Consider the following 26,944-nt stretch of genomic DNA (forward strand, 5'->3'; position numbering starts at 1 on the left):
AATGCATGCTCACTGATAAAGTATAAGTTTCCATTTTTATTTTGAAAGCCCATGGTGAGCGTCACTTTTAAAGGTGAGAGCCTGGAATATCTGTAAAGAGAAACATGCACTTAGTTTACTAAGGAAAGAGGTCTAGAAGAGAGAATATGCTCTTGGAGTGATGAGCAGTGAAGTGGGAGCTGAGAAATGTCTTACAACTACTTAGTGTTGAATCACTATGTGGTACACATGAAACTAATGTAACATTGTGTGTCAACTCTACTCAAAAAAAAAAAAAAAAATACTCCTTAGGAGCCCATATTCTAAGGAGCACTCTTTTTTTTTTTTTTTTAAGAGAATACTCTTTTATTGGAAATGCTAAAAAAAGCCCAGTGTATTAGTTTGTGAGGATTGGCATTACAAACTACCACAGACTGGATGGCTTAAATAATAGAAATGTGTTTTCTCATAGTCCTGGAGGCTAGGAGTCTGAGTCAAGGTGTAGGAGGTTGGTTTCTTCTGAGGACTCTTCTCTAAGGAGCACTCTTATATTGCAAGTGCAAATTGCAAGTGACTTCTGAAGGAGTTGGGTTTAGTCTTTGGCGCACCCTGGTGTAAATTGCTTTAAGCAGATAACTAGGTCAGCACCTCACAAGATCAACAGTCCTGAAGAAATGAGGATTCTGCTTAGGGCCTTAGGGGAAGGATGAGTAACCTTCAGTAGTTTTAAAGACTAGAACTCTGTTAAGGCACCAAGTGTCTCCAACTCCAGCTAAGCATCCAGGATGTAATGAGATTATATCAGAAAAAGGAGTTTCAGGTCTGACAAAAGCAAATGTTTGTGGCCTTGAATTTTGGCCCGAGGCCCCAGTAACCATAAGAACGGTACATGGCTTGATATGATTGCAAGATTAGTGTCAAAAAGTAGTAAACACCCACTTCCTCCCATTTAGACCAGGTGTTTCGGTTTGGTTTGGGTTTTGTTTTTAGTCTGGAATATCATGTCCAACTGCTCTGTTTCCATTCATTTTCTGCTCCCATACTTTTGAGAGAAAGATAGGAACAAAGAAGTAAAAAAGGAAAAAAAGAAAAGCCCACAACCACTGCATTAGCAACATATTCACCTTCTCCCTTGTATTATTATAAGACTACTGTAATTAAAAAAGTGGCCACATTATTGCCATGTAGTTGATTCTTGTCCTAATTTCATCCATTCTCAGAAATTGAATTCTAGTAGGTCTGCACTATAGCCTAGAAACCTGAATTTTTAACACTGCCCCCTTCTCAGTTCTGATTACAGATGGTAGGTCAGGCTACAACAGTTCTGGGTGGGAGCCCCTGAAATTCCTAACTTCTGTTCGGTAGTTCACTTCTCGAAGGCCTCTGGCAAAATAGAAAATGAGCTGGATAAGACAATCTGAACATCTGCCTTCTTGTCCCGGTTCTGTCACTGATTGGCCAGTGTGACCTTGTGTAAGTCCTTTCGAGTCCGGAAGCCTATTGAAACCGTCCTCTGTCATTTTACGTAACAACCCCCGCTCTGAGTACATGACAGGGTTTATGGGGGGGGTCACAAAACAATTGGGGCTTTGTCAAGCATTACCACAATTTAAGATAATATTTCTAGTCATCCATAAATTTTTCTAAGCCTTCTTAAGATGCATTTACACGTTTGGCATATTTTCACTACCCGTTATATTAAAAAGTTTCTTCGTTTTGTTTTTTTTCCTTTGGGGGGGGGGCATTTGTTTTAATTTGTCCTACTGCTTATTTGAAGCATCTGCTATTCTCTTTTCCTGATTCATTTCTTCAAAGTTACGCCGATCCCTGATTAAGCTGCAACAGGTGTGTGTGTCTCTACCTACGGCAACACGTCCTAGTTATTATCAGAAAGACTTTCGGTGCCTGTTGATGTCTCGATAGTGAAGGAGAAGAAAGAGCTCACTGCTGTAAACCAAGTGGTTTAGGAATGGCTTGTAACAGTTTGATATCTGATATCATCCATTTTGACACTTAAAAAATTCCATCGTTTTTTCAGTTATTCCTTCTTCCGTGCAAACTTTCCTGGGAAGTTTTGTTTCACCCATCATGACTAGTCTCTAAGAGCCATCAGTTACTGAGGTTTATTCTGCAACAATCACTCTGCTAAGGGGTGTACTACATTATAGTATTTACTCCTTTCTAACAACTGCAAGAGGCGGGTCTTATTATTATCTCCATGTGACATATGTAACTGGGGAAAAGCAAAACAGAATCTCTCCTAGATCCCATCCCTCTCCATATAACAGGGTCCACTAACTCCCTATAGTCGTCTCCCCTCCAACGTACTTCTCTCACCAAATCTGAGAATTTTTATTAGCATGGTGGTATCCCTGATAGATTTTAATTTACATATTTACATATTTAGCATAGTATCCCTGATAGATTTTAATTTACATAGGTTGCAGTATGCATTTTATTCTAGTCCACAATACCTCCTATGTATTCTTAGCAGGTTTAAAAGAGAATCAGTATCAGCTTGCTAGTGCTGCCGTAGCAAAATACTAGAGACTGGATGGCTTGAGTAACAGAAGTTTATTTTCTCGCAGTTCTGAACACCGGAAGTCCCAGATCAAGGTGCTGGCAAATTTCATTTGTGATGAAGACTCTCTTCCTGGTTGTAGGCAGCTATCTGCTCAATGTGTCCTCAAATGGCCTTCTCCCTTCCTCTTTCTAAGGACACCAGTTCTAATAGATCAGGGCCTCACCTTCTGACTTCTTTCAACCAAATTACCTCCATAAAGGCTATAGCTCCAGATCAGTCACATCAGGGTTTGGAGCCTCAGCATATGAATTTTAGGGGGATACAACTGAAGTTCATTTTTTAGCTTATTAACTCTAAATTTTTATGCACATCATTGAATGCTTCCTGCAATTTTCAGCCTTCACAGGGATTTGTGATATTAAGTAGCATCTTAGTTATTTTAATTTTGCCAACCAATAAGTGCATCTAAGTATATTAATTAATATAAAATCAATCTTTATATAAAGTAGTCCAAGAAGTTTTCCACAAATGTAGGAGGTCTTTTTAAATGATGATAGTAATATGTAGTCTTACATTTCTAGTATATTTTCAGCATTAAGATCCAAAGGAGAAGCAGTAGGAGTTAAGTGGGGAAAGAGTCGGTTGACACTATAATAATGTAGGTTTAATAATCCCTCTTTTCTAAGGAGAGTCTCAGTGGATTTTCATGCACAGTGGTTTAATTGGTCTGACAAAGATCCAGTGGGTCTGAGTTCTCATGGCATATGGAAACTGCCAAACATGTACTGAAGCTGGTCCCATACTCTGAGTGACTCTTCACCAACTATTGATATATATGCATTCAATACACTGCATCATTACACGAATCCACGGACACATTGAGGATTTTTTTTTTACTGTGCCTTTTTATTTGCTTCATAAGGTTAAAAATTCATGTGATAAAATATGTAATGAGCAGCCTAGGAACTCTATATATGTCCAGTGGGATGTAGGAACTGGTGATTTTGTTAGGGTAATACAGGGTAAACTCATCAAAAGTCAGGAAGAGGAACTCCTTCTTTTCTGCCCTTTGGTCAGAATTTCTAGGCAATGGACCATGACAGCTGAATAGACTTTTTCTAAGAATTACCTTTCTAAGCTTCTAGAGCTAATTTTACATTTGACCTCGTATATTAAAAATGGCAGATTAATCAGTTCTTTTTTTTCAGGGAAATGACAATAATCGTGGCATCAACTTAAAGGTTTTTTTTTTTTTTTTTTTTTTAATTGCATCTGAATCTGCTTTTTGTTGCATTAAACTGTTGAACACAAGGATCAATTTTAGATGCAGACGGCATGTCTATACAGCATTAGGAACAAAAGATGGTAATACCTATTTTTTCCAAACCAATGCACACTCTATTAGGTCAGGAACATTTAATTTACTTTATTACTAAAACTTCTTGCCTTTTTCTCTAATGTTTTACCTTTAATAAGAAACTAGTGTCTGTGTGCGTGTACATGTATGTATAATATGTATATGCATTTATATATGTACAGACACAGGGTAATACAGTTACCATTTCAGAGCAAACAATGAATGAGTGATTATTGTATGCCAATTACGTAATTGTGGGCAAAGCATTGTTCTAAACACTAGAGAAGCAACAACAATGAAGACAGATAACAATCTTTCCCCATTGAAATTCCATTTCAGTGGGGTAATACATAAATAATAATAGCTAAACTTATATTACATGCCATATCCTATGCACTGGTCAACATATTTTACTTATATTAACTCATTAAATAGGTACAACTACCCTGTGAAATAGAGCTGATTATCATTAGTTTGTAGATGTGGACAGTGACGCACAGCAGGGTTGAGTAATTGCTCATGATCAACACAATTTGTAAAGTGGCCGAGCAGAGGGTCAAAAACAGGGGCCACACCCTCAACCACTGTGTATATGCGAAGTGGACAGAACATGTCTAATTTATAGTCAACTAGTTCTAGGAGAATGAAATTGGATTCACGTATTTCTCTTAAAGGCTTCAGTGATGTTTCAACCGTCCTATCTTAATATCTTTTATACTCTGTTCTTGAAATTAGGTCACTCAGTCCAATTTTTTTTAATAGTACCATTGTAAACCTTAATCAAAGTTAAAATCAAAAGATGGGAAGGTAGATTTTAGACTAGTAGGCACTTCCTCCTTCTACCCACTCTCTGCTCTTGGGAACACCTCATTAATATGTTTTCCTTTTTTGTCATTTACCTTAGTATTCTTTACTTCACTCAGTATTCACATAGTCTGTTATGTATATTATTAATACAAGTAAGAAACATAAATTCATTATTTTTATAAATTGCCATTTTATTTAGGATAGGAAATGCCTTTTTATAGAGAATAAAAGTTTACCTAGAAGATTTTTAAAACATACATTTTATTTACCTTTTACCAGAAAGAAAATACATGTTTCTCTTTTCGTTTTCTGGTTTTTGGTTTCTAAATATTCACAACATTTGAAAGAAAGCGAAGTAAAAGTGAATTCCTTATAAAATATTTTTTTTTGTAATTTATTTTGGTTTTCCTCAAATTAGTTGCTCATTATTAAACATTCAATTAAAATATGACCTGTATCATGTCATAGTTTTCCTCTTAAAATATAATATTATTCTATTTCTTTATGAGACATGTTTTCAGTCCCCTAAAATGTGAATGAGTACAACCAAAGCCCATTTGAAATACATTCCTTATAAAAATAATGATTTACTAATTTTTTGCTATGACAACATTTTCTTAATGTGTTGATGACACTTTTTATTATAGAATGTTTATTCAACTGAATAAATGTCTCTGAACATGTACCTTTGTAATATAACTCTGGGTTCTGTTATGTAGTAATTTTGTATCTTATGCTCTGAAATGATCTTTGTATACTACTGGAATGATTTAAACCTTTTAAGCTTTAAAACTATTGAATCAAATTGTTGAGGTGGTTGTTTCCACACTCCACTTAAAAATTTGTAGAATTTTGTTTCATTAATAATAGGTATTCAAAATATTGCCAGCATTGCAGTTATTTCCAACTAATGGAAAGAAAGTAGGATAAAATGGTAAGGAATCGGGCGCCTGGGTGGCTCAGTTGGTTAAGCGACTGCCTTCGGCTCAGGTCATGATCCTGGAGTCCCTGGATCGAGTCCCACATCGGGCTCCCTGCTCGGCAGGGAGTCTGCTTCTCCCTCTGACCCTCCCCCCTCTCATGTGCTGTCTCTCTCATTCTCTCTCTCTCAAATAAATAAATAAAATCTTAAAAAAAGAAAAAAAATAAATAAATAAAATAATAATAAAATGGTAAGGAATCCACCTCCTCTCCTCCGGGCCTTACTTGAATTCTTATGGAACCCAACAGACCACCTCTTTAACATTCTCTTAAATGTTTCACTCCCGTTTGGAAACAACCATCTTAAAGCCAAACTACTCTGGAAATTAGTCATTGTTTATTATTGGCTTACTAAATGCAGGCATCTTTAATACATTCTAAAATGACTACATCAGTACAGTATAAGTAAAGTAGATACCGTTTGGTTTGAGCTGGAAAGCTGTTTCAAATTTAGCATCTGAATATGGGCAATCAGTTATGAAATCTGTAAACATCAATGTAGATATTGGTACACTTTCAGGGAGGGAAAAACAGAAGAAAAAAAGTGTGTTTTGCAAAACCACATTACAAGAACCTTGTGAAATTCTGCGTATATTATTATCACTCTAAAAAGTGATTCCTGGATACACCTTGTGAGTTGTGTTTTCTATTCACATAGGTAAGTGGGGATTGTGTTGAATATTCAGTAATAAATAGCATGAATACCTACTTTAAACAGTAAGCAAGTAATAATAATGCGTGCTTATGTATCCTTGAGAATTCACTGCTATGAATTTTGAACTTTTTGATTTTTTTTTTTTTTTTTTTTTTTTGTAAAACAAGACAGTTGTTGCTACAGCACAAGGCAGGGACTCCTAATGGCAAAGAAACATTTATAATCATGTAACTGCTCTGTTTAAGCCTGAGAAGTGGTTTAATGAAGACCTTTGTTTTCCTGTATGTTTATGCTTTTAAATATTACATATAATATTGTTTGCTAATCATTAGAGGATATGACCTCCTTAAGGGACATAAAGTGTCCCCACTGTGTCACATTACAGTTGACAGTGGATGTGCAATATGAAGGAAGAACAGATATGGCTTATAAAATAAATTCACTCGTACATAGTACTTTTATCATCTGTATAAATATGTCTGTCTGCCTTTCTCTTCTCTACATCAGCAATGCTCAGTTCTACATTTCAGGCCACAGAGCCTCCATGCAAAGAAAAGGACAGTGATTTGTGTGAAGCCTACACAAAGGAAATCCAGCCACATTTCTAGTCCTCAATTATTGTGTCCTTCATGCTTGTGCAACTTACCTTGTGTTCACAGTTGACCTGTGTGGTGCTTTTTGGATTTGTAGCATTAGTAAGAGCGCTGCCATTTGAGTTGTGAATTTAGTTTTGCTTTTGTTAAGCGTCAGAAAGAAAGAAACTATTCATCACATTCTGCTTCCTATAAAGAGATGTTGAAATGCAGAAAGATCCTCACATCTAAAAGCATGCCTTACCATACAATATGCCTCTGCATTAGCAGCTACAATCTGGCTGAGAGGCAGATGCAGGTTTTATAAGATTTATTTTGGTCTTAATCTCTGAAGTGGAGCAGATCACTCAACTTTTCTTTATCTCATGTTTCTAACTTATTTGTCTCTTCATGGGAAAGGTAAGAAGCTGTAAAAATCAAACAGTGAATCATTGGCTATTGGATGAATGTAATTTTTATTACATATTATGGTAAACAATCTTTGGGGAGGATGGAGGGAGATTAAGCAAAAATGAAGTGATGGTGCTAAACACTGCAGCCAACCTATTTTCTTAGAAGAATTAGTGTTGTTGTTTTTTTTTAAGACTATCTTCTTATCAAAAATAAGCGTTATGTTGTCATTTTATTCCTAGCACTCATCTGCAAGAGAATTGAAGACATATTATTTTATCACTTTTAGTAAAAGCAAAAAATGTCTTATTGAAGACAGGAAAAGAAACATACTTCAGAACTGGAGAGGAAAGTCTCAAGTTACAAAAAGAAAAATAAAAGGAGGGTTTTGTTCAAGGGGCCAAAAAAAATATTTGGCTGATTTTTTTTTTTTTTTTCCTCATTTAAGCTGGTTTCTTACTGGGGCTGTTTTTTTGAATAATTGAAAAAAATGGGTGGAGAGGAAGTTTTTCATCAAAGGCAAAAGATAGTAAAAAATAAAAGTACTAAGGGAATAGAGATAGGAAGTTGTATCTTTTCTGTACTTTCATGATTGCCTACATTGCCCCCCTAAACTTATAATTGAAAAGCTCTGAAAAAAAATTCAAGCTTTGAGGAAAGTGCTAGAGGGTAAAAGATAACATTCTGTGATCCTTCAACCCTCCACTCTCTCAATCTCTCTCTTTCACACACACACAGGAGTGCACGTTCGCATACCCTCACAAAGTCAAACTATTTTGTTTTTAAATTAGTCACACATTTATCTTTGCAAACTAATAATAATAATCAGTTCAGTGAGCATTGAAATTTTGGAGGCATACTGGCATTTTTGAAAGCTGCTTTTAGAAAAGTTATTAACCATCTCACTAGGTTTCAAGTTGTGGAGGGAGATTGCTAGAATAATGATAGTGAAGCGGACATTCTGCATTCGGCAGTCTCCTAGAAGACACTGGACTATAGGCAATCTGTGTCTCCCTCGATCCTTCAGGATCCTCTACAGCAGAGTCAGTTTAAGATATCTGAGGTGTTGCTCTTTTCTTTCTGCAGTGGCATCCTGTAAGCTTTTACACTTGCTCTATCTTCATTTTTCCCGCCAAGCAGGCTGAGTTTTCTCACTGTCTCAGAGGAAGTCAGATGTCAGTGAGTACCAAGTGGAGCAGTGATAAGAATATTTTAAACACTGAATTTTTTTTTTTTTTAAGTTTTTGTATCTCAGTCGCACTGAGAAAGCTACAAAGGACTAACAAATTTGGGATTTCCAATATGCCTTGATGGCGTAACTACAAATTATTAAAAGCAAAGGTAGAACTCAAAGTTTGCCTAAGATGTGTTCCTACCAACCTATATGATCCTGAATCAGGAAAGACCTTAAGTAAGACAACTGGAGGTTACGTGTCCAAATGAGTCTTCTTCATTCATTTATTTAATGCCCGATTATTGATGTCCCATTGTATTTGGAATGTAAGGCAGGGGCTCAGAGTCTTGTGGAGAAGACAGACTGGCAAAGGAATAATTATACTGTAGTATGGTTAAGGGTTATGAGAGGAGCTATACGTACCCTGGGAAGGATTTAGTGATTCCTAGGGAGGCTGGCAATTGACAATTACCATACAAGGAAGTTATAATGTGGCTTTAATTTATTTCTTCTGCATCAGTCTTGCAACCTTGGCCATAGGGCATTAACTATTCTCATTGGATTGGAATTTGAATGTATTTTCTCCACACCCCATCCTCCTTTACATTTCAACAGGTTTTTGCTTTTTATGCATCTCTAATGGATTTTTTTCTTTTACTGTTAAAATTAGAACCACTTAATGAGCAATTCAGTTAGCCTCACTGCTTTTTAGCCATTCTGTGATTTTGACCAAAAACTGAACTTATTCACTATAACTGTTCACTCTGAATCCTTCACACTTGGCTCTGAATGACTTTTAGTAATTTGCTGATGTCAAATCACCTTCAAATGGGAACTATTACTATCATTGAAGAGATTGAAAGAAAAGAGACACAGGCTGCCAGGCGATTTCCAAGAGGAGTTATATAGATGCTTTTAATCACAGCAACATTACTGGAATATTTACACCCTCTCCAGGCAACTTTGAAAAATACAGCAACTCATCTGAGTCATAAGTTATATTTTCCTAAAAATAGTCATGTAAGCTTGTATTTTTATATCTTGTATTTATTTTATGCATCGATTATCAAAAGTGTTATAGCCGTGGGGTTTCCCAAGAAAAATCATAATGATTTTTTTTTACAATTTCTAATTATTTTTAGGTCCTTTTCATTTCTTCTAGTGTTCTCCTTCTCCCCTGAGCACCTATCATGTCTTCTATTAACACTGGTACTTGTTATCAGCTGGCTTTCAGATGGTCCTGTGTTAAGTGACTGGTCGATGACAGCTTTTAAGATGTTGCCTCTCCAAGTTATATTTCTATTCTGGAGGATTCTGGATGAACAAAAAGCCTGATGTGAGACTTTCTCATGAAAGGATTCATATGAGATGCTATCCAGAACACAGAGGAAAACATTTGGAAACAAAACAACCCTGGTTGAATTTTCTCCTATCATTCTTGATCCCTTGATCTCTTAAAGATGTCACTTCACAACAGACCTCTGGTTTGTGTCCAGGTGGCGGTAAGGTATCCCTTGTTTAGTCCAATGCCACTCCGTCACTCAGAGTCAAATTACTCCATATATACTACATATATACACACACACACATACATATATATACATATATGTACTGAGTTCACATAAATATAAATATGAACATAAACATAAATATATACACATACACAATTTTTTCCTCTAAAGAAATAATAGTCTCTTTTAAAATCCTAGGGTAAATTTTGGTCTGCAAGCACCACACCTCCAGGAGGTAACAGAGACTGATAACCCTAACTTAGATGATAATTTAAAAATTCTAAGTTATATTTCTATCATTTCTAAAAAGTATTGAAGAAAGCCGCAGTAGGACCACATTTGTAAAATGTCCTTGTCCAGCCTCATGGTAAAAGACCCAAAAAGGAGGTTACTTATTGGAAGAACAACCAGATTGATTTTTTGGGAATTAGCTTCAGTTGTGAAGCCTGCAGTTTGAAAGGAGAACAGAGGAGTAGATCTTCCGGAATGGGCAACATAGTACTGTCAGCCTTGGTTGTAATCCTTCTTCTAATGTTTTGGCATCTCTGTTCCGTAGGCTTTTAGAATTCTATAGTACCCACTTTTCCAGTCTCCTGAGGCCTTATTTTCAGTAACTGTTCCTGAAATCTACCTCATTTACTTTCTACAAAAACTTGCAGAATCTCTGTATAATTCCCTCAAGGTAATGGTTGAAATATTCTATTAAGAGTACATTTACATTGGTGGATATTTCTGGTTTAATAAGTTAATAATAGCAACTATTTGTAGGAATTGGAAGTTGACTTGCAAAAACATTCCAGCTAACAATGGCTATTTCAACTATGTAAGTCTGGCTGAAGGAAGAGAAGCATTTGTTTCTTTTATTTTTCCTTCCGTCCTTCCTTCTTTTTTTCCTCTTCTTTTCTTTGTTTTCCAAGATTTTAATTGGGTAGAGTCTAGTAAACCATACATAGATGTTTGTTGCAGCAGACTTTTGAGGATTTAATAATCTAGGTTATTTTTATCACTTAGGTCATTTGTACCACAAGTACCATGGTGGATTCTTTCATGAATCATAATAGAGCAGTATAATTAATCATTTGAACAAGATATATGATGTGCCTTAATACTTTAAGTATTTCAATGCATTTTTGAGTGTTTCTCCATTATGGCAATCTATATTATGGTTTTTAAAAAGGTGTTGGCTAAAACCATCTTTGTAAAGATAAAATATTTCAATATGCTTTATATAGTTAACTTCAAACTGTGTCTAAGAAAACAGAGGCATTGTGATACTATTTAACCAGGAAACTTTATGTCCTCTGGGATATTGGCTGATGCATCTAACCATAATTTTCCAGGTGTCTTCCAGTCTTTACTTTAGTGTAACATTAGTTTCCTACTGCCCTTGTAACAAATTATTGTGAACATGGTGGCTTAAGCAACAAACATTTATTTATTAGGGTTCTGATGGTCAGAAGGCTAAAGTGGGTCTCACTAGGCTATAATCAATGTGTTGGCAGGGCTCTGCTTCTTTTTTTGGAAGGTGGAGGGAGAAGCCATTTTCTTGTATTTTTTCCAGCTTCCAGAGGCTGCCTGCATTCTTTGGCTCTTGACCATCTTCCATCTTCATAGCCAGCAATAAATAGCTGGTAGTCATTTTCATGTCCATACCATTCTGACTCTCTGCTGCCTTTCTTATGTATTTAAGGACACTGTGATTGCATTGGGCTACTTGGATAATCCAGGAAAATCTCCTTATTTTAAGGTCAGTTGATTAAAACTTTAATTCCACTTACAATTTTAATTCTCTTTTGCCATGTAAGGTAACATATTCATATATTCACAGGGTTAGGATGTGGACATCTTCGCAGTTGGGGGAGGAGGAAGGGGCATTATTCTGCAGGTCTGATAGGCAAACATTCCAAAAATTTGATAACCACATTTTACAAACCACATATTACAAAATATTATTTGGGCAGTCTCTAGTTCGACTTTTTTTTTTTCTTGTGTAATCTCAACATTTTAATTTATTACCCAATAGATATTTCATTGTTACTTCTACTATATCTTAATTTTCCCTCAAAATAATTCATCTATATTTGAAAAATATTTATAATAGAAAAAGCTGAAATGATCAGTTTTCTTGTTTCTGTAAGATGAAAAGCTTACTTCCACGAGTAGAGCCATCAAATTTTTGAGACGTGACCAGAAATATGATTGGCAATTTCGTGATTTCACTCTTAACTTTAATAGGACCATAAGACTGGAGCAACTTTTCAAACTGTTTCTTTACTCAGCATATTCTGTCTATTATGTACAAATAATATGATTGTTGATAGATAGGGTCTGACTTACTCAACCAGAGGCAGTGAAGGTGGGGAGACTAGTCTTGAGGTGGAGTAGATCTGATTCCTCTTTGGACATCCATATCCTAGTAATTGGAAGATACCAATGTCTGCTTTGTAAGGGTGTTGTGGGGGTTAAATGAGATGATGGATACACAGATACTGGTACATTTAGGAACTCAACAAAAGATAGTGACTTTACTCTCTAGGATTTGGCCTGATGGTGATGCCATTGGAGTGACAACATGACAGCAGGGGTAACTTGAGGGCAGGAGAATGTAATTATATCTGGCACTGGTCATAATTACTCTCTCTCTAACTACCCTGGCTTATGATCTGTTGGACTGCAGAGCCCATACTATGACTGGACTAGTAGTTATCGACTCAAGAAATGACATGTTTTGATTTTATTTTCTTTGGAGATAGTGAATCCAAGATAGTGTTCCCCTCAAAAAAAAAAAAAAAAGAAAGAAAAGAAAGAAAGAAAGAAAGAAAAAGAAATGTTGGCTCTGGAGAAAAGATTTGGTCTCACCAATTCTCATCAATCAATGCTCCCTGAGATCCTAATGGAGACATTACCTGTTCCTTTTTTGATGTCTGAACTTCTCACAGCACACATATGTTAACATCGCTTAGTTTCTTAAAGTCCAGTAGCAGTTTTTGTCTTTTTGTCTGAATGAGCAAATTTCAATGAGTCCAGGTTTTCTACATTAACTGTGGTAGCGGGCAGAGGAGAGGAAAGATAGAAGCAGTCTCTGAAACTCTGAAATGCATTAAGCATCTTTCTTGATTTAACATAAAATGATCAAATACATGAGCATGCCTGGAGTTATTCTATTTTTCTATTGTAATCCTGGTGGGCATTTTTGTAGAAGATGTTCAGAATACATTATCTTTGAAGAAGATTCCAATTGTCAATACAACATGACTGCAACATTATTCTTCTTAGAGGAAGAAAAAGAGATAATAGATGACGAACTATATGACTCACATTTAACATAATGCCCAGAGAACTCCATTATGACTTTTGCATTTCATATGAAACTTAATGGCCCCGGTGATGTCTGGAATTTAGGCAAATAGCAATATAAGGAAGTTTAGTTCAAAGCCGGTATGGAACAAGATTATGACTTGGATATAAGAAATTCTTTACATACTATTATTGCTCTATAGGATTTTCAGGCATAGGTTTATTAGTTACTGCATCTTTGGGTTCCATTTTCTCATTGGTAAAAATAACGTCCTTTTTTTTTAAAGATTATTTTAGAGAGAGTGTGTGTGTGTGATTGGGGGAGGGGCACAGGGAGAGGGAGAGAGAGAATCTCAAGCAGACTCCATGCTAAGCACGGAGCCCAACACAGCTCCGTCTCAGGACTGTGAGATCATGACCTGAGCCGAAACCAAGAGTCAGATGCTCAACGGACTGCACCACTCAGGCGCCCCTAAAAATAAACATTCTAATAATATTTATAGAGTTATGGAGCTCAAGTGATACTAAATAGGGGAAAGTAATCTATAAATTATAAATTGCTATAAAAGGTTATTTATATCTACTGGATTGATGCCAGGGATGCCACTAGACATCCTACGGGGCACAGGATGCTTCTCATGGCTTTGAAATATGGTGCTCAAAACGTCAGTAATGCCAAGGTAGAGAGCTCCTGCCCATAGCCACTTTGTTGCACCCGTAGGCTGACAGGGACAGGGAGAGAGAGAAGTTAATGGAATATGAAAGGAGAAGGATTTGGAGAGTGCTACCCAAAATGGGTCTGTAGGCTGGGAGAATAAATACTCTGACTTCTTTCTCCTCTTCTTTAGTCTGGGCCAGGAATTCCCATTGGCCAAACCTAGCTATAAACCAGAGAAAAATGTATCCTGTGAATGTGAGTTATATTGCTCAACTTCCTAGGTATAGAACATGATCATAATGAATAAGGACAAGATTGGACAGAACAGGTGTGTGGGGAAGGAGCAAAAAATAGAAAATATTTAACCCCAATCATAAATTGCTGTCTCAAATTAGTATTCACATCTGTGAGTCCATGAGGAAATGATGTCTGTGAATAGGTTCATCTGTATGCATAGGGACAAGTCAACCATGTGTATAAATTTGGAGAGAAGGAAAATTCAGAAATACATCTGCAATTTCTTCCTCAGAGATATTGTTTGTTCACTATATTAAAACATAGTAAGCATCTGTTTTTGCCTTTTTCTACAATATGCCTTTATCTATTTCTGTCCATTCATGCATTTACCAAGTTACTGAGAGTGTGCCGCATGCCAGGTATTGGTCCAAATACAGAAGATACAACAAATGGATATGAAATGGTGCTCACTCCAGGAGCAGCTTTGGATGTAGCCGAAGAGACAGCCATGTAAACAAATGGCTGCAATACTTGGGACATTTATGTATAAAGTAGCATGGGAGAGAAGGGAGATACTAATTTTTCCTGGGATGTAGAAAGACCTTGCAGAGTAAGTGACCTTGACAGAGTCTTCAAGGCTAAGAAGGTGCTTTTTGGACAGGAAAACCAGAAGAGTGAGTATAAGAATTAAAGGTGTCCTTTATGATGGAGTGGAAACAGTGGGCGATAAAATAAGGTGGAGTTTCTATTTCTAAGGACTTCATGGGCCATGCTAAGATATTGGAGCTGTAACTTCAAAGTAGTCGAGAATTACTGGATATACATGGGTAATACTCATGCAAACTGACTTAATTAAAAAAATTCCAACTTCTATACCCTTGTGTGATACAAGCCATTCAGAATTTTGTCTTTAAATTAAATTCTTTTAAAATAATATCCTAAAATTGATGCTGTACAGATTCAATTACTTCTGAGTAAGCTTAATTTAGTGGAGATTTTACAGAGGCATTTTGATGTTCCAAAGTGATAGCACTTAACAAATGTCCTTTGCTGGACCATTCTGATTAGAGTGTTAGAGGATCAAAGATCTCAGAAATATGTTGAGGATAAGAGTCCCTCTTCTGTTTCTCAACTATCAACATCCCTTCAATCCTCACACACACACTGGGAAATATTTCTTATGTCATTGTCTTTTAGAAACTTGTGATATAATCATAGTGGGGGGACAGATTTAAAGAAAGTTTGTAAGCTATAGAATTGGAACCCTAGTTTTATATAATCTGGATGCTCCTAAATTTGATGGTATTTACATATGAATATATATCTATTTTGTTTGGTTTATGTAAAATGATTAATCATTGAGTCCCCCACAGAACTAAGCACCCTGCTTTGTTGGTGCCAAATAATGTTTTTGCCTGGGGCGCCTGGGTGGCTCAATGGGATAAACATCGGACTCTTGATTTTGGCTAAGGTCATGATCTTGGGGTCGTGCTCTGCACCCAGCACAGAGTCTGCTTAAGATTTTCTCTCTCTCTCCCTCTCCCTTTTCCCCTCTCCCCACAGTGTGCACACGTGCACTCTCTCTTATAAATAAATAAAATCTTTAAAAAAAATAATGAAAAACAAACTGAGGGTTCTAGAGGGGAGGGGGTGGGAGGATGGGTTAGCCTGGTGATGGGTATTAAAGAGGGCACATTCTGCATGGAGCACTGGGTGTTATGCACAAACAGTCAATCATGGAACACTACATCTAAAACTAATGATGTAATGTATGGTGATTAACATAACAATAAAAAATTTAAAAAAAATAATGTTTTGAATTGACATTATAGACTTCACTTTCAGCTAGACAATTAGATTTTGAAGGAGCTTCCATTTAGAAAGTATCTTCAGATAGCAAGATACATTTTCCCCCCAGAGGATACGTACTTGTATATCTCTCATTTATCCAAGCAAATATGGAGGGGGACAAATGTAGGAATATATTTTTGTCATGTTGTTTTCTTCCTTCCCACTACTCTTTCTTTCTTTCTTTCTTTCTTTCTTTCTTTCTTTCTTTCTTTCTTTCTTTCTTTCTTCTTTCTTTCTCTTTCTTTCTTTCTTTCTTTCTTTCTTTCTTTCTTTCTTTCTTCTTTCTTTCTTTCTTTCTTTCTTTCTTTCTTTCTTTCTTTCTTTCTTTCTTTCTTCTTTCTTTCTTTCTTCTTATTTTAAAGATTTGGGGGAAGTGAGAACACAGAGGGAGAAGCAGATTCCCCACTGAGCAGGGAGCCCGATGTGGGACTTGATCCCAGGACCCTGAGATCATGACCTGAGCCGAAGGCAGACACTCAACTGACTGAGCCACCCAGACACTCCCCAGTGCCATTTTTAGAATGCAATTTTTCGCTGTTTTAAAATAGTAAACCTGTGGCCATAAGGGTTTTTGAGGGTAGAATATGGTTTGTTCTGTAGTTTATGTTAGAGAAGAAACTGAAATAAATAACATGATTGTCTTTGAAGACGAAGAGGATGTTTAGGTAGTTCCTACTCATTCACTCTCCTCCAGCTACCTTCTTTACCTTGTTTTAGGTATTGGTTGGCTTTCTTGGCCTGAAAGAGCAGGGCTATCGATTTTTTCAACACATCAAACCAAGAGTTGACTCAGCCTGGAGTGAGGGCGCAGCAGCAACTATCTGCTTTCTCCTCTTCAGTTTGGGACCTGAAACTTGAAAAAAAAATCATTATAGTTGAGTAGTTAGCCTCAATATGTCCTCTTCTCAAAATAATAAATGTTCAAGATTATCTTTTGACCTGAAAGTGAGGAATGTTAAAAATGCAAATAAATATTAGAAGATGTGGACTCCTCCTTTGCTCTTGACACTTTTTGCAAACCTTCCTTAGTTGTCCTTCAGTGAAGGTCAGAATCTTGGCGATTCCTGGTGACTGCAGAACTTTGACCCACATTCTTCTTCTTTTTTTTTTTTTTTAAAGATTTTATTTATTTATTTGACAGAGAGAGGCACAGCGAGAGAGGGAACGCAAGCAGGGGGAGTGAGAGAGGGAGAAGCAGGCCTCCCGCCGAGCAGGGAGCCCGATGTGGGGCTCGATCCCAGGACCCTGGGATCACGACCTGAGCCGAAGGCAGACGCCCAACGACTGAGCCACCCAGGCGCCCTGACCCACATTCTTCTAAAACTAGTCTCTTGTTTTCTTCTTTGGGGGTGAAAACACCTGGAAATGAGTGGGACAAATTTTGTGAATAAAGATATTTGGCCCCACATACCCTGTTGATATTTAAATAAATGATAATTTATTCTTCAAGGGGTAAGTCAATGACGTATTCCTGTTAAGTCAGTTAAAAATATTAGGGCTTCAGAATGGGAGCATTTGAATTTGGTGTCATGGATTTTGGGAAGTTCTGAAAGGAATAAGAAGTGTTTAGATTCCAGGAATCTTGATTAAAATATATTAATGAAAGTGGAAGACTTCTCACCTGGCTGGTATGGAAGATAAAACACCATAAATGTCAGCATCATGCCTGTGTGACTCTTTAAGTCATTATAAACAATAATGGGCACTATAAAAGACAAGGTCAGAGCGTTTCTTATAACTCTTCCATACAGATTCTTTTTATTTCTGGTACATATCTCATTTCCTTTCAAGTATCTTTAACTGTAAAGAGAGAGATAACCTTTATAACTCTTTCTTTTATTGATAAGGCAACAGAAGGAAAGTCCCTCAGTTTATACGCAGTTGCTGTAATCTGTGAACAGCATTATTTTCCCGAGCGGTAGTATGGTTACGTGAGCGAGAATCGTGTAAGAAGTATGTTTTCACATAAATTACAAATTTTGCTAAGTTAATGTGTGAAAATGCGTTGTAGGCAAACGGAGACGTTTCTTCAGACAGACAGTTAGTACGGGGGAGATGAACAGCAACACACTATGCCAGGTGGTGTTCTCTGTGTCATGGGACGTCTGGACTTTTAATGAAGGGCTCAGGCTGAGCTTGAGCCGGGCTTCCTTGACAATGACTTTTTATGCTCTGTTAGAAGACAAATGGATCCTTCTAATATTCAAAAAATATTTATTAAATGCCTATACTCTTTGGGGCTTGTTCCTTATATTCTAATTTAGAATGAAGACTTAAAAAATATTACATATGTGTAATAAAATTGTGAAGTAGCCTCTTCTAGGTATTCTTCCCAAAGGAGTGATTGCCAATACGTTCTGACTTTCTTGAACCTGTAAATAAGGAATGGTATTGGAAAAGATAAATCATTATATCTAGAATTCAAAATAAGATCTGAATTAAATTTGAGTCTTATGAAATTTATGGATAGAAACCTTGGTTTTTTTCCAAAAGTGTTTCTGATAATAGAAACTACGAAACACAACGCTGTTATGTTTCAACATTTCCGTAAGCTACATTGAATCTCTGTACACAGGCTTGTCAAATCAGTCAGGTTGAGCAGTCAGTGTTAAATTTAATCTCCTCAAGCTGTTAACCCTTCTGAATTCCTCAAAACCATCAAGATGTGCTGCAAACAGTGAGTAGAGGGAGGAGGCAGTAGAAGAAGGGGTAACCCTTCTAGAGGTATTAGCCTCTACCATGACTCATTAGGACACGTCCTGAAATAAGTTTAGCTCCCTATCAGGCAAGCGACTAAGCATTCCCTAGTCGTTTATCAAGTGAAAAGGAAGGAGGTTGTCATATTCAAGCAGCCCCAGCAATGTGAGCAGAAATGTATCACTTTATTATTTTCCCTTTCTTCTGCACAAAACATGATATATTGATTTACTTTAGATTATTTAGGGTCTCGGTTGTTTTATGCTTGCAAAAGTTACGAATTAAAAGTCCTAAATTGTCAGGTGTTAATGGGAATGAAATTCACACCCAATGCAGGAGATATTAGTTGGAAACAATAAATCTTGTCAGGATCAAGGTACTGTTATTACTGTAAAAAAATGAAGGTCACAAGATAATACTATTCAGGGAAGTATGTAAGACATTTAAAGAGATTCATCATTTTTCATATGACATACAGATACCCTTTCAAAGGATTTCAGTATTTTATCTCTAATTTGATTTGGTATTTAAATATTTTAAGTCAACCCTTTAGAAACCCATATGTATTTTTTTTTTTTTTTTTTTGACATTATCTAATTGCATAGTTTAACAAGTAGATGGGTGGTCAGGGTTTCTGGTGAGTGTCCATAATTGTTTGGTGATGTTCAGATGTTTCAACAATTTTATTTACAATAACAGTTTAAGGAAATCCACGTTGATGGAGGATCTATTGTATACCAGACACCACACAAGTGTGTATAGGCTGAGCGAGTCATCTCATTTTTATGGTGCTGTTGGATATTATTTTTGTGCCATTTTTTTCTGATGAAAAAAACTGAGGCTTAATGTTTATTAACTTGCCTAAGGTCATGTAGTCAATAAGGAATAGAACCCAGTGGGAGGCCCAGGGCTCTGACTTCAGAGCTTCTCTCTGTTTAAAATTAGTGACTGGCCTCACATGGCACTTCATAGTATTTGTACTCATCTGTAATAACAATGGGGCAATAAAGCTCAAAGGTACTTGATCTTAGAAGTTTAAACAACCCAAGTGTTTACAATTGCAGATGCAGCTCTATTTTTAAACTGGTAAGATTCTGAAAGCTCTGTGTGTATGTGTGTAAAGTAAAATTTATTTTTATTAATTTAATACCAAGCTACTATTCTCCCCGTCTGTTGCTGGTGGCTGGAGGTGACAGCACCGTTTTGGTTCTCTCCATAATTGTTTATAGTGAGAGAAATTTACACAGGAAAGCCTGTTATATATAAGCTTCTTGTTAGACCCTGAATGCTCCTTTCACCTCCCCCCACATTCCTACCTCACTGTTCCTCACAGGAAAAAAGAGAAGCTTCTAGGCCTGAACCTATGAAACACTTTTGCCCTCCTAAGATATTTTCTCAGCAGATACTTACATAGTGACCAAGTAGTGCTAGATGCTGTCTTAAGAGCTTTACAAGGAGGGCGCTGACTCACGGGTTCTTCCTAAAGCCCGATGAGTAAGGGGTTCTTAGCATCCCCAATGAGCAGATGAGAAAACTCAGATGCATGGAGTTCAGTAACTTGTCAATGTCCTATAACCCAGTAAGTGGTAAAAATGGAACTTGAACCTAGAGCATCTGAGGCCAGAGACCTTGATCTTAACCATTACGTTGTGCAGACTCCCCAGATGATTACAACCTCTTCTTACCTCTTATGTCCCTGTATCAGGTTGCCCAAAAAAATGTGCTACGGCTGAAGTCTTTATCCATGTATGTGATGCCACCCCTATATTTCCTCTCCTGTATTGCTTCATTAATCATTCTCTACCTGAGTTATATTCACTCTTTCTCTCCCCCTTAGTTCTTTTTCCTCTTCTTATAAATGGGACCAGATGTCTAGCATCTTAAATAGTATCAACGTCTTCATATCCCTCTATTCATAAAACAGAATCTTTTAACACACTATACTCCTTTCTTTTTTTTCCTTTCAGCTGTCAGCTCCCTGCTCTCTGCTTTATGCCCTAACCCACGTCCTAAAACTGTTCTTGTTAAACCACCTCTGCCTGAGAAGTTGGCACCTTTCAGCTTTGCCAGACCACAGTTTTTATAAAGTTCTACCCCTAGAGCTTAAATCACAGCTGTCACTACATACTAGGTGCACCCCGACATCTCTGAACATTTCCTCATCTTTCTCACTCCTCTCTTTGTCCCCAAAGCTTCTATCAAGGGTTACATTCTTTATTTTAGAAGTCACTACCTACCAGAAGAGCTGTTTTCAAATGACAATTGGTTTCTGTATTTCTGTCCCTCAGGTCTCAATGTAAAATGTGCAAAATTGAACTCATTATCTCCCTTTTACCAGAACATCACCTCTACTCCTCTTTCTGGTTTCCATCCACAGACCATTCAGCTTTCACGACTCTGCCTTCAGAGTGATCATTCCAAAAAATAGATCTTTCCTTCTGGATCGCTCAGGTAGCTCGTCTGTGTAAAATCCTCCAGTAGCATCCATGGGATAAAGTGAACACTGATGAGTTCAGCAAAAAGATTTTTAGCAAATGAATTAAACCATCTACGTTTCTTCATTTATTTCCCAAGAACTCTCTGCTCCGGCCACACTAAACTACTTGCTATTTGCTACTTCTCCTACTTTCCTTTTTTTAAAAAAAATATACATTTATTTATTAGAGAGACACAGTGCTAGCAGAGGAGCAGAGTCAGAAGGAGAGAGAATCTCTAGCAGACTCTGTGCTGAGCACGAGTCTGACGAGGGGCTGGATCTCATGATCCTGAGATCATGACCTGAGCCCAAACCAAGAGTCAGTTCCTTAATCGACTGGGCCACGTAGGTGCCCCTGTCCTACTTTCCTTCTTTCAGCTCCAAGCCTTGGTACATTGCTTTTTCTCTGTCTACAATGTCCTTTGATCCTTCTCTATTCCTCAGAAACACTTATATTTCATGACTCAGTGACTCAGCTCAAATGTCACTTCCTATGCAATGCTTTCCCTGCCTCCCACACTTCATGAATTGTTCTTCTTTTGGTCTTTATTCAACATCACTAATCACTTTGCTTTGCAATTAATTTTTTATATGCCTATTCTCACAATAATGTGACCTTTGCAGGAAAAAGGATTATATCTAATTTATTATTGACTACACAATGTCCTCTACATAGTAGGCTCTGAATGAAAGCTTATAGAATGGTTTGTGTGATCAAATGAATGAGTGCAAGCAACACATTTTCATTTAATACATATTTAACATGCTCTGTGCCAGGCAGCACTCAAGGCACAGAGATATGGCAAATCAAACACAGATAAAAATCACTGCTATCACATACAACTACATTCTACTGGAGGGATGCAGACAATAAGATGTGAATAAATAAAGTATAAAATTAAATGGTGCAAATACTATGAAAAAAAAACACAGAGACAAGAGATGAGAAATGCCAGGGGACAAGGAGGGAGGGCTGCCATTTTCACTATGATGGTCAATGAAGGCTTTAAAAAAGAAAGTCACACTTGAGAAAGACCTAAAGTAGAAAAGGGAGGAAACTATTTGGGAAGAAGATCTCTCCAGGCAGAAGTAATGTCAAGGGTAGTTTAGAAACATGCGTAGGATACTTGAGGCATAGTATCAAAGACCACAATAGTAGGAAAGAAGAAGTGGGGGGGGGGCAGTATTACAGGTAAGTTCAGAGAGAACCAGAGGTTAGATGGTTTTACTCTGAGTACTTAGGAAGCCACTGGAAGACTGGCAGACAAGTGGAATACCTTATAAGAATTTAAAACATTTATCTTATAGTGCCATTATGAGCTGTTACTGCTGGTAAATTTGTAACATTGGTTGTGAAAATTGCTTGAACGCTCTCGATATTGCACTTATTATCCCCACACATATATATTTGAAGAAAGCCAATATTCACAAAGATATAAACCACATCTCCATCTGCAATAGCATGACAGTTGTGTGCGTAGTAAAGGGCAGAGAGGATAAATGCACCTGTCTGCTTCTATAGACAGGAAGGGAGGAAAACATGGCTGGGAGTGTGTGGCTTTGCACTGGGATGACTGAGCAGCTGTGGATTGGTTACTGCTCTTTTATATGCTGTTTAACTTGCTGAGAAGAGAGTATGCTATCTGAGAAGTTATAGATGCCGTTATTCTAATTAGTTTAATAGATATATATCTTAGAAACTGCAGTCTAGCACATTCAGATAAATTTTTTGTATCTGTGTTGCTTTTGTTTTGTTTTATTTCTTTGGCAGAAGCTTTTGAGGTGATCATATCAAGGATGTCAGCATTCTTCTTTATGGATAGGTACAGAAATCATTCCATCTATTCTCTATCCTGATTCTTCGTTGCAATTTTATAGTTACTTTGAGGTCATGCATTTTTATGATAAAACAGAGGATATTGAGTTTCCTAGAATTGGATGGATCAGCTTTTAGGAAATTCTGAAAGTAAAGGTTCTTTGAAAGACAAAAGATATCCAATCAAACAGCCAACTTTATGCTAATCTGTGCTCTATAGAGAAAGATAAAGCTCCTGTTTTCTAGGAAGAGTAAAAAGATGGAACTTGAATGTGAAATTATTAGGTACTAGACGTTTATCTTTATGTGAAGAGAAAAAAAATGAACTGTAAAATTTTTTGGTATCTTAACTATATTGAAATATGAATGAATGCATTAAAATATAATATAGTTATACGTACATATATATACATGCATGTAGAAAGAATACATTTCAGATGATTTTCTAAGAAGGTATGATCTAATTTAAATGAAACATTTTTACATTAGGTAATGAGTAAATGCTAGATTATTTAAGAAAGTATCATCATTGTAACTGTTATACATAAATCTGCATTCTTTTTTTTAAGATTTTATTTTTAAGTAATCTCTACACCCAGCATGGGGCTCAAACCTACAACCCCAAGATCAAGAGTTATACACTCTACCGACTGAGCCAGCCAGGCGCCCCTAAATCTGCATTCTAAGAACAGATTTATCCTACCTATTATTTTTGGATCATAAAGTGGCTCAAAAGGTTAGGGTTATATTTCCCTTGGTTTAATCCCCACTCTCTAAATCCCCCATAATGAAACCTAGGCCTATCTTTTCATTAAAATCTTCCTTCAAAACATTGGCATCACCTCTCTACAGGAGAAATAGATGGTCACAGTATATGTATATAATTACTGAAATGAAAAAACAAATAAATTCAAGAAGTATGATAGTTAAGCTTCAGGGTCCATTGTTTCCTTCTCAAGGTCATCATTCCCCAGCATTTCTATATATTTGTGGCACTCCCTTTGCCAAAATTCCTTATAATGTCTGTCTTACAGCTCATACTGAAAGGGTGGGACATTAAAGAGGAAGAACAGAGAAATGGGGGAGGGGTCTTCTACTGACACGTGTCGATGTTAGCATCCTTCTGTCTGTCCCCCCTCCCTCCCTCCGCTAGCACAGCCTCTTTGGAGTTGTGACTCTTCTTTTCTCCCAGGATTCTTATTTCCTTATCTCCAGTCTTCTCTCCACTTTCCAAGGACCTAAGAAGTTGTTGGCGTCCATTAGACTGTATCAGAGAGAATGTGCGGGCTTCTCTCTTGATCAGTGATTGTGTCTCTTTTTGTGATGGCAGGTGGTTCTGATAGTATCTGGAATTAGACTGAGCTGTTCTACCTCCAGAATAAAATACTAATGGCATTTTTTTCAATTTACTGGAAAAATAATGCACGTATTTTTTTTCTAAAATTTTAATTTTTCTTCTATACATTTTGCTTATGCTTATGCTGCCTGTTACCACTTATTTGCTGGTTCTGGCACATGAGAGAATAAAACACACAAATTGAATAAACAATGAGTGAAATTTAATTATAATATTGATGGAAAAATTGAAACCTTTTTTCTTCGTAGTCACATATGCTTGTCATATGATTTTATATTGAACAAGTTTAATATATTAATTTTTTAGCTGTAAAACTGTTTTTTATTCTTAATTAGATGAACTTCTAAAAGACTTCACTATACTAGGAGATTCGTCAAAGGGCATGACACCAATGAGCCCTCCCAACCAAGCACATGTAAGAACCACAACTCATAAAACATCTTTTTGTTTTGACTCTTCTCACCTCCTTTTCCAGCTCAACCGTGTGTCTTTTACAGAAACAGATCCAGTAATGGATCACACGGGATCATATAGAGTGCCCTCTTAACAATCATCCTCTTTATAGTTCTGTTTGTATCTGTTTGTACCTTACATTAAGAAAGACCCACATACTTCAACTCTACTTATAAAATGAGATGTCTGCAAGTTCCCCTTAACCCTGAGGTTGACTATTTCATTGGGTGCTTACCAAGAGGAACTGCTGTTTATTTAATAGATAGCTCTTACTTGTATCGTACTCTAAACTTATTAGATATTAAGTAGGAAGAGTCAAATCTTTCAGGACTTTTAGGCAGGTCTTAGATGACACTGGATTCTTGGCAACATCCAAAGTGTGAAAACCTCGGGAAATGGTTTTCAAATTTTTTCTGTGAAAGATTCACTGGAGAGCTTTTAAGAAGTACAGTTCCATTTTTGTGCACCTCAGGCATGGGCCAGGTGCCTACATTAAAAAAAAAAAAAAAGTACCCTGGGTCATTGTTATGGAAAATACTTTAGAGCAGCATCCCCCAATATAAATAGAATGCAAACCAAACATGTAATTTTATATTTTCTACTAGCCACATTAATACAGTAAAAAGGAAGCAGATGAAATTAATTTTAATTATAGGTTTAATTTAGCCCCATATATCAAATATTATCATTCACTATTTAATCCATACAAAATTATTAATGAGTTATTTTCCGTTCTTTTTCTAAAAATGAAGTCTTCAAAATCTGGTGTGTATTTTACAAAGACAGTGCCTCGTCTCTCATTTCAGACTAGCCTCATTGCAAATGCTCAATAACCACATGGAGCTAATGACTGCCGTATTGGACAACACAGCTTTAGAGAATTGCTTTTGAATCTAGTAAATAAGCTTGTGATGCTAAATAAGCATATGCTTTATTTTGTGCATATCATGTGGTCAGCACTAAGCTAAATTCTTAAAATGCATCATATTATAAAATTCATGCAACAAGAATGTGAGATAGGTATGCTATTTTACCTCTTTGGTAGGAGAAAACACTCAGGCTTCGGAGGTTGATATGTCCAAAATTGTGAATCAAGTGAGAGACAGAAGCAGTTTGACATGATTTCAGAACACACTTGCTAACCAACCCTCTTTCACACTATTCTGATTTCTTACACAATTAACTGAAATGCAGGCTTCTTTCTAATATTAAAGTCTTAGACACATGTGTTCAAGAGATTGTATAATATACGTATATCATAAAATAGTTTTCAGAGGTAACTGGATTTACCCTTATATATTAATTTTTCATGTCACTTAACCTTCCAGAATTGGAATAAGCATCCTTGGAATGGGATGGTAAGGAGAACTTACAAAACATAAAAAGAGAGAAACTTACAAGACATAAAAACCATGTATGACGAAAATGCCAGAACTTGACATGAGTGGCTTTTTCTTAAGAATTCGTATTTTTTTAAGATGAGTGCCTTTTTCTTCTGGGGCAATAGGAAACATTATAATCAATAAACATTATAATCAAAGGCCATTTACTGACAATTATTCATTATCTTAAGTGTATGAATGAACAAATAAATAACTAGACTAGGCCAATGTGTAATAAAACCATAAGAGCTACAGCTTTTAAAGGGCAACATCTTATCATCATTTGTTCAAAGAAGTTTATTTGTCAAAAGTTATTTACTCTTTTCTTCCCTTGCTTCCTGAACTCATGAACATCTTCATATTTTTTAGTTCCAACTTGGTTGATTTAAAAAAAAAAAGGCTCTCTTTGCTTTTAATATTGCTGAATATTTGAAGATCAATTGCAGCTATTAAATTAAAATAGTTTATCCCTTGAGGACTTTCAAAGACCAAAGAAAATATTATCTTAAATGGAAAACATTAGTCTTCTGTTATTACTGTCTTGGACTGGATTGCATTAGATCGTCAGATTAAGGCAGCAAGTACTTTGAAAATTTAAAACCAGTTGTAAAATGTGAAATTAAAGTAAACACACAGTCTAACAAACACGTGATTCCTTTTAGTCATTTTAAGCAAAATCAACCTCCTGGATCGGTACTTACTTATCATTAGAATGAATCTACATACAATCCTAATGTTCCAAACTTAGT

The 26,944-nt window shown here is 36.5% G+C and overlaps 1 protein-coding gene and 1 long non-coding RNA gene across 18 annotated transcripts in view; one reads left to right on the forward strand and one right to left on the reverse strand.

The window, feature by feature from the left end:
- Window positions 1–26,944, reverse strand: part of LOC144381329 (uncharacterized) — a 220,354-nt gene that overhangs the window by 16,349 nt on the left and 177,061 nt on the right. The window lies entirely within an intron of this gene.
- PCDH7 (protocadherin 7) overlaps window positions 1–26,944 on the forward strand; it is a 415,867-nt gene that overhangs the window by 14,829 nt on the left and 374,094 nt on the right. For 9 of the 17 annotated variants that reach the window (XM_036071940.2, XM_036071942.2, XM_036071945.2 and 6 more), the window contains exon 2: window positions 11,662–11,718. The exons of 7 other annotated variants lie outside the window; for them this stretch is intronic. In XM_036071940.2, the coding sequence (XP_035927833.1) occupies window positions 11,662–11,718 (57 nt within the window). Of the gene's footprint in view, window positions 1–11,661; window positions 11,719–17,155; window positions 17,237–26,944 lie in introns of those variants that run through there. One more of the 17 variants, XM_078068480.1, reaches the window with a different exon arrangement.

This window comes from Halichoerus grypus, chromosome 3, assembly GCF_964656455.1.
Source record: "Halichoerus grypus chromosome 3, mHalGry1.hap1.1, whole genome shotgun sequence".
NCBI classification, from domain to species: domain Eukaryota; kingdom Metazoa; phylum Chordata; class Mammalia; order Carnivora; family Phocidae; genus Halichoerus; species Halichoerus grypus.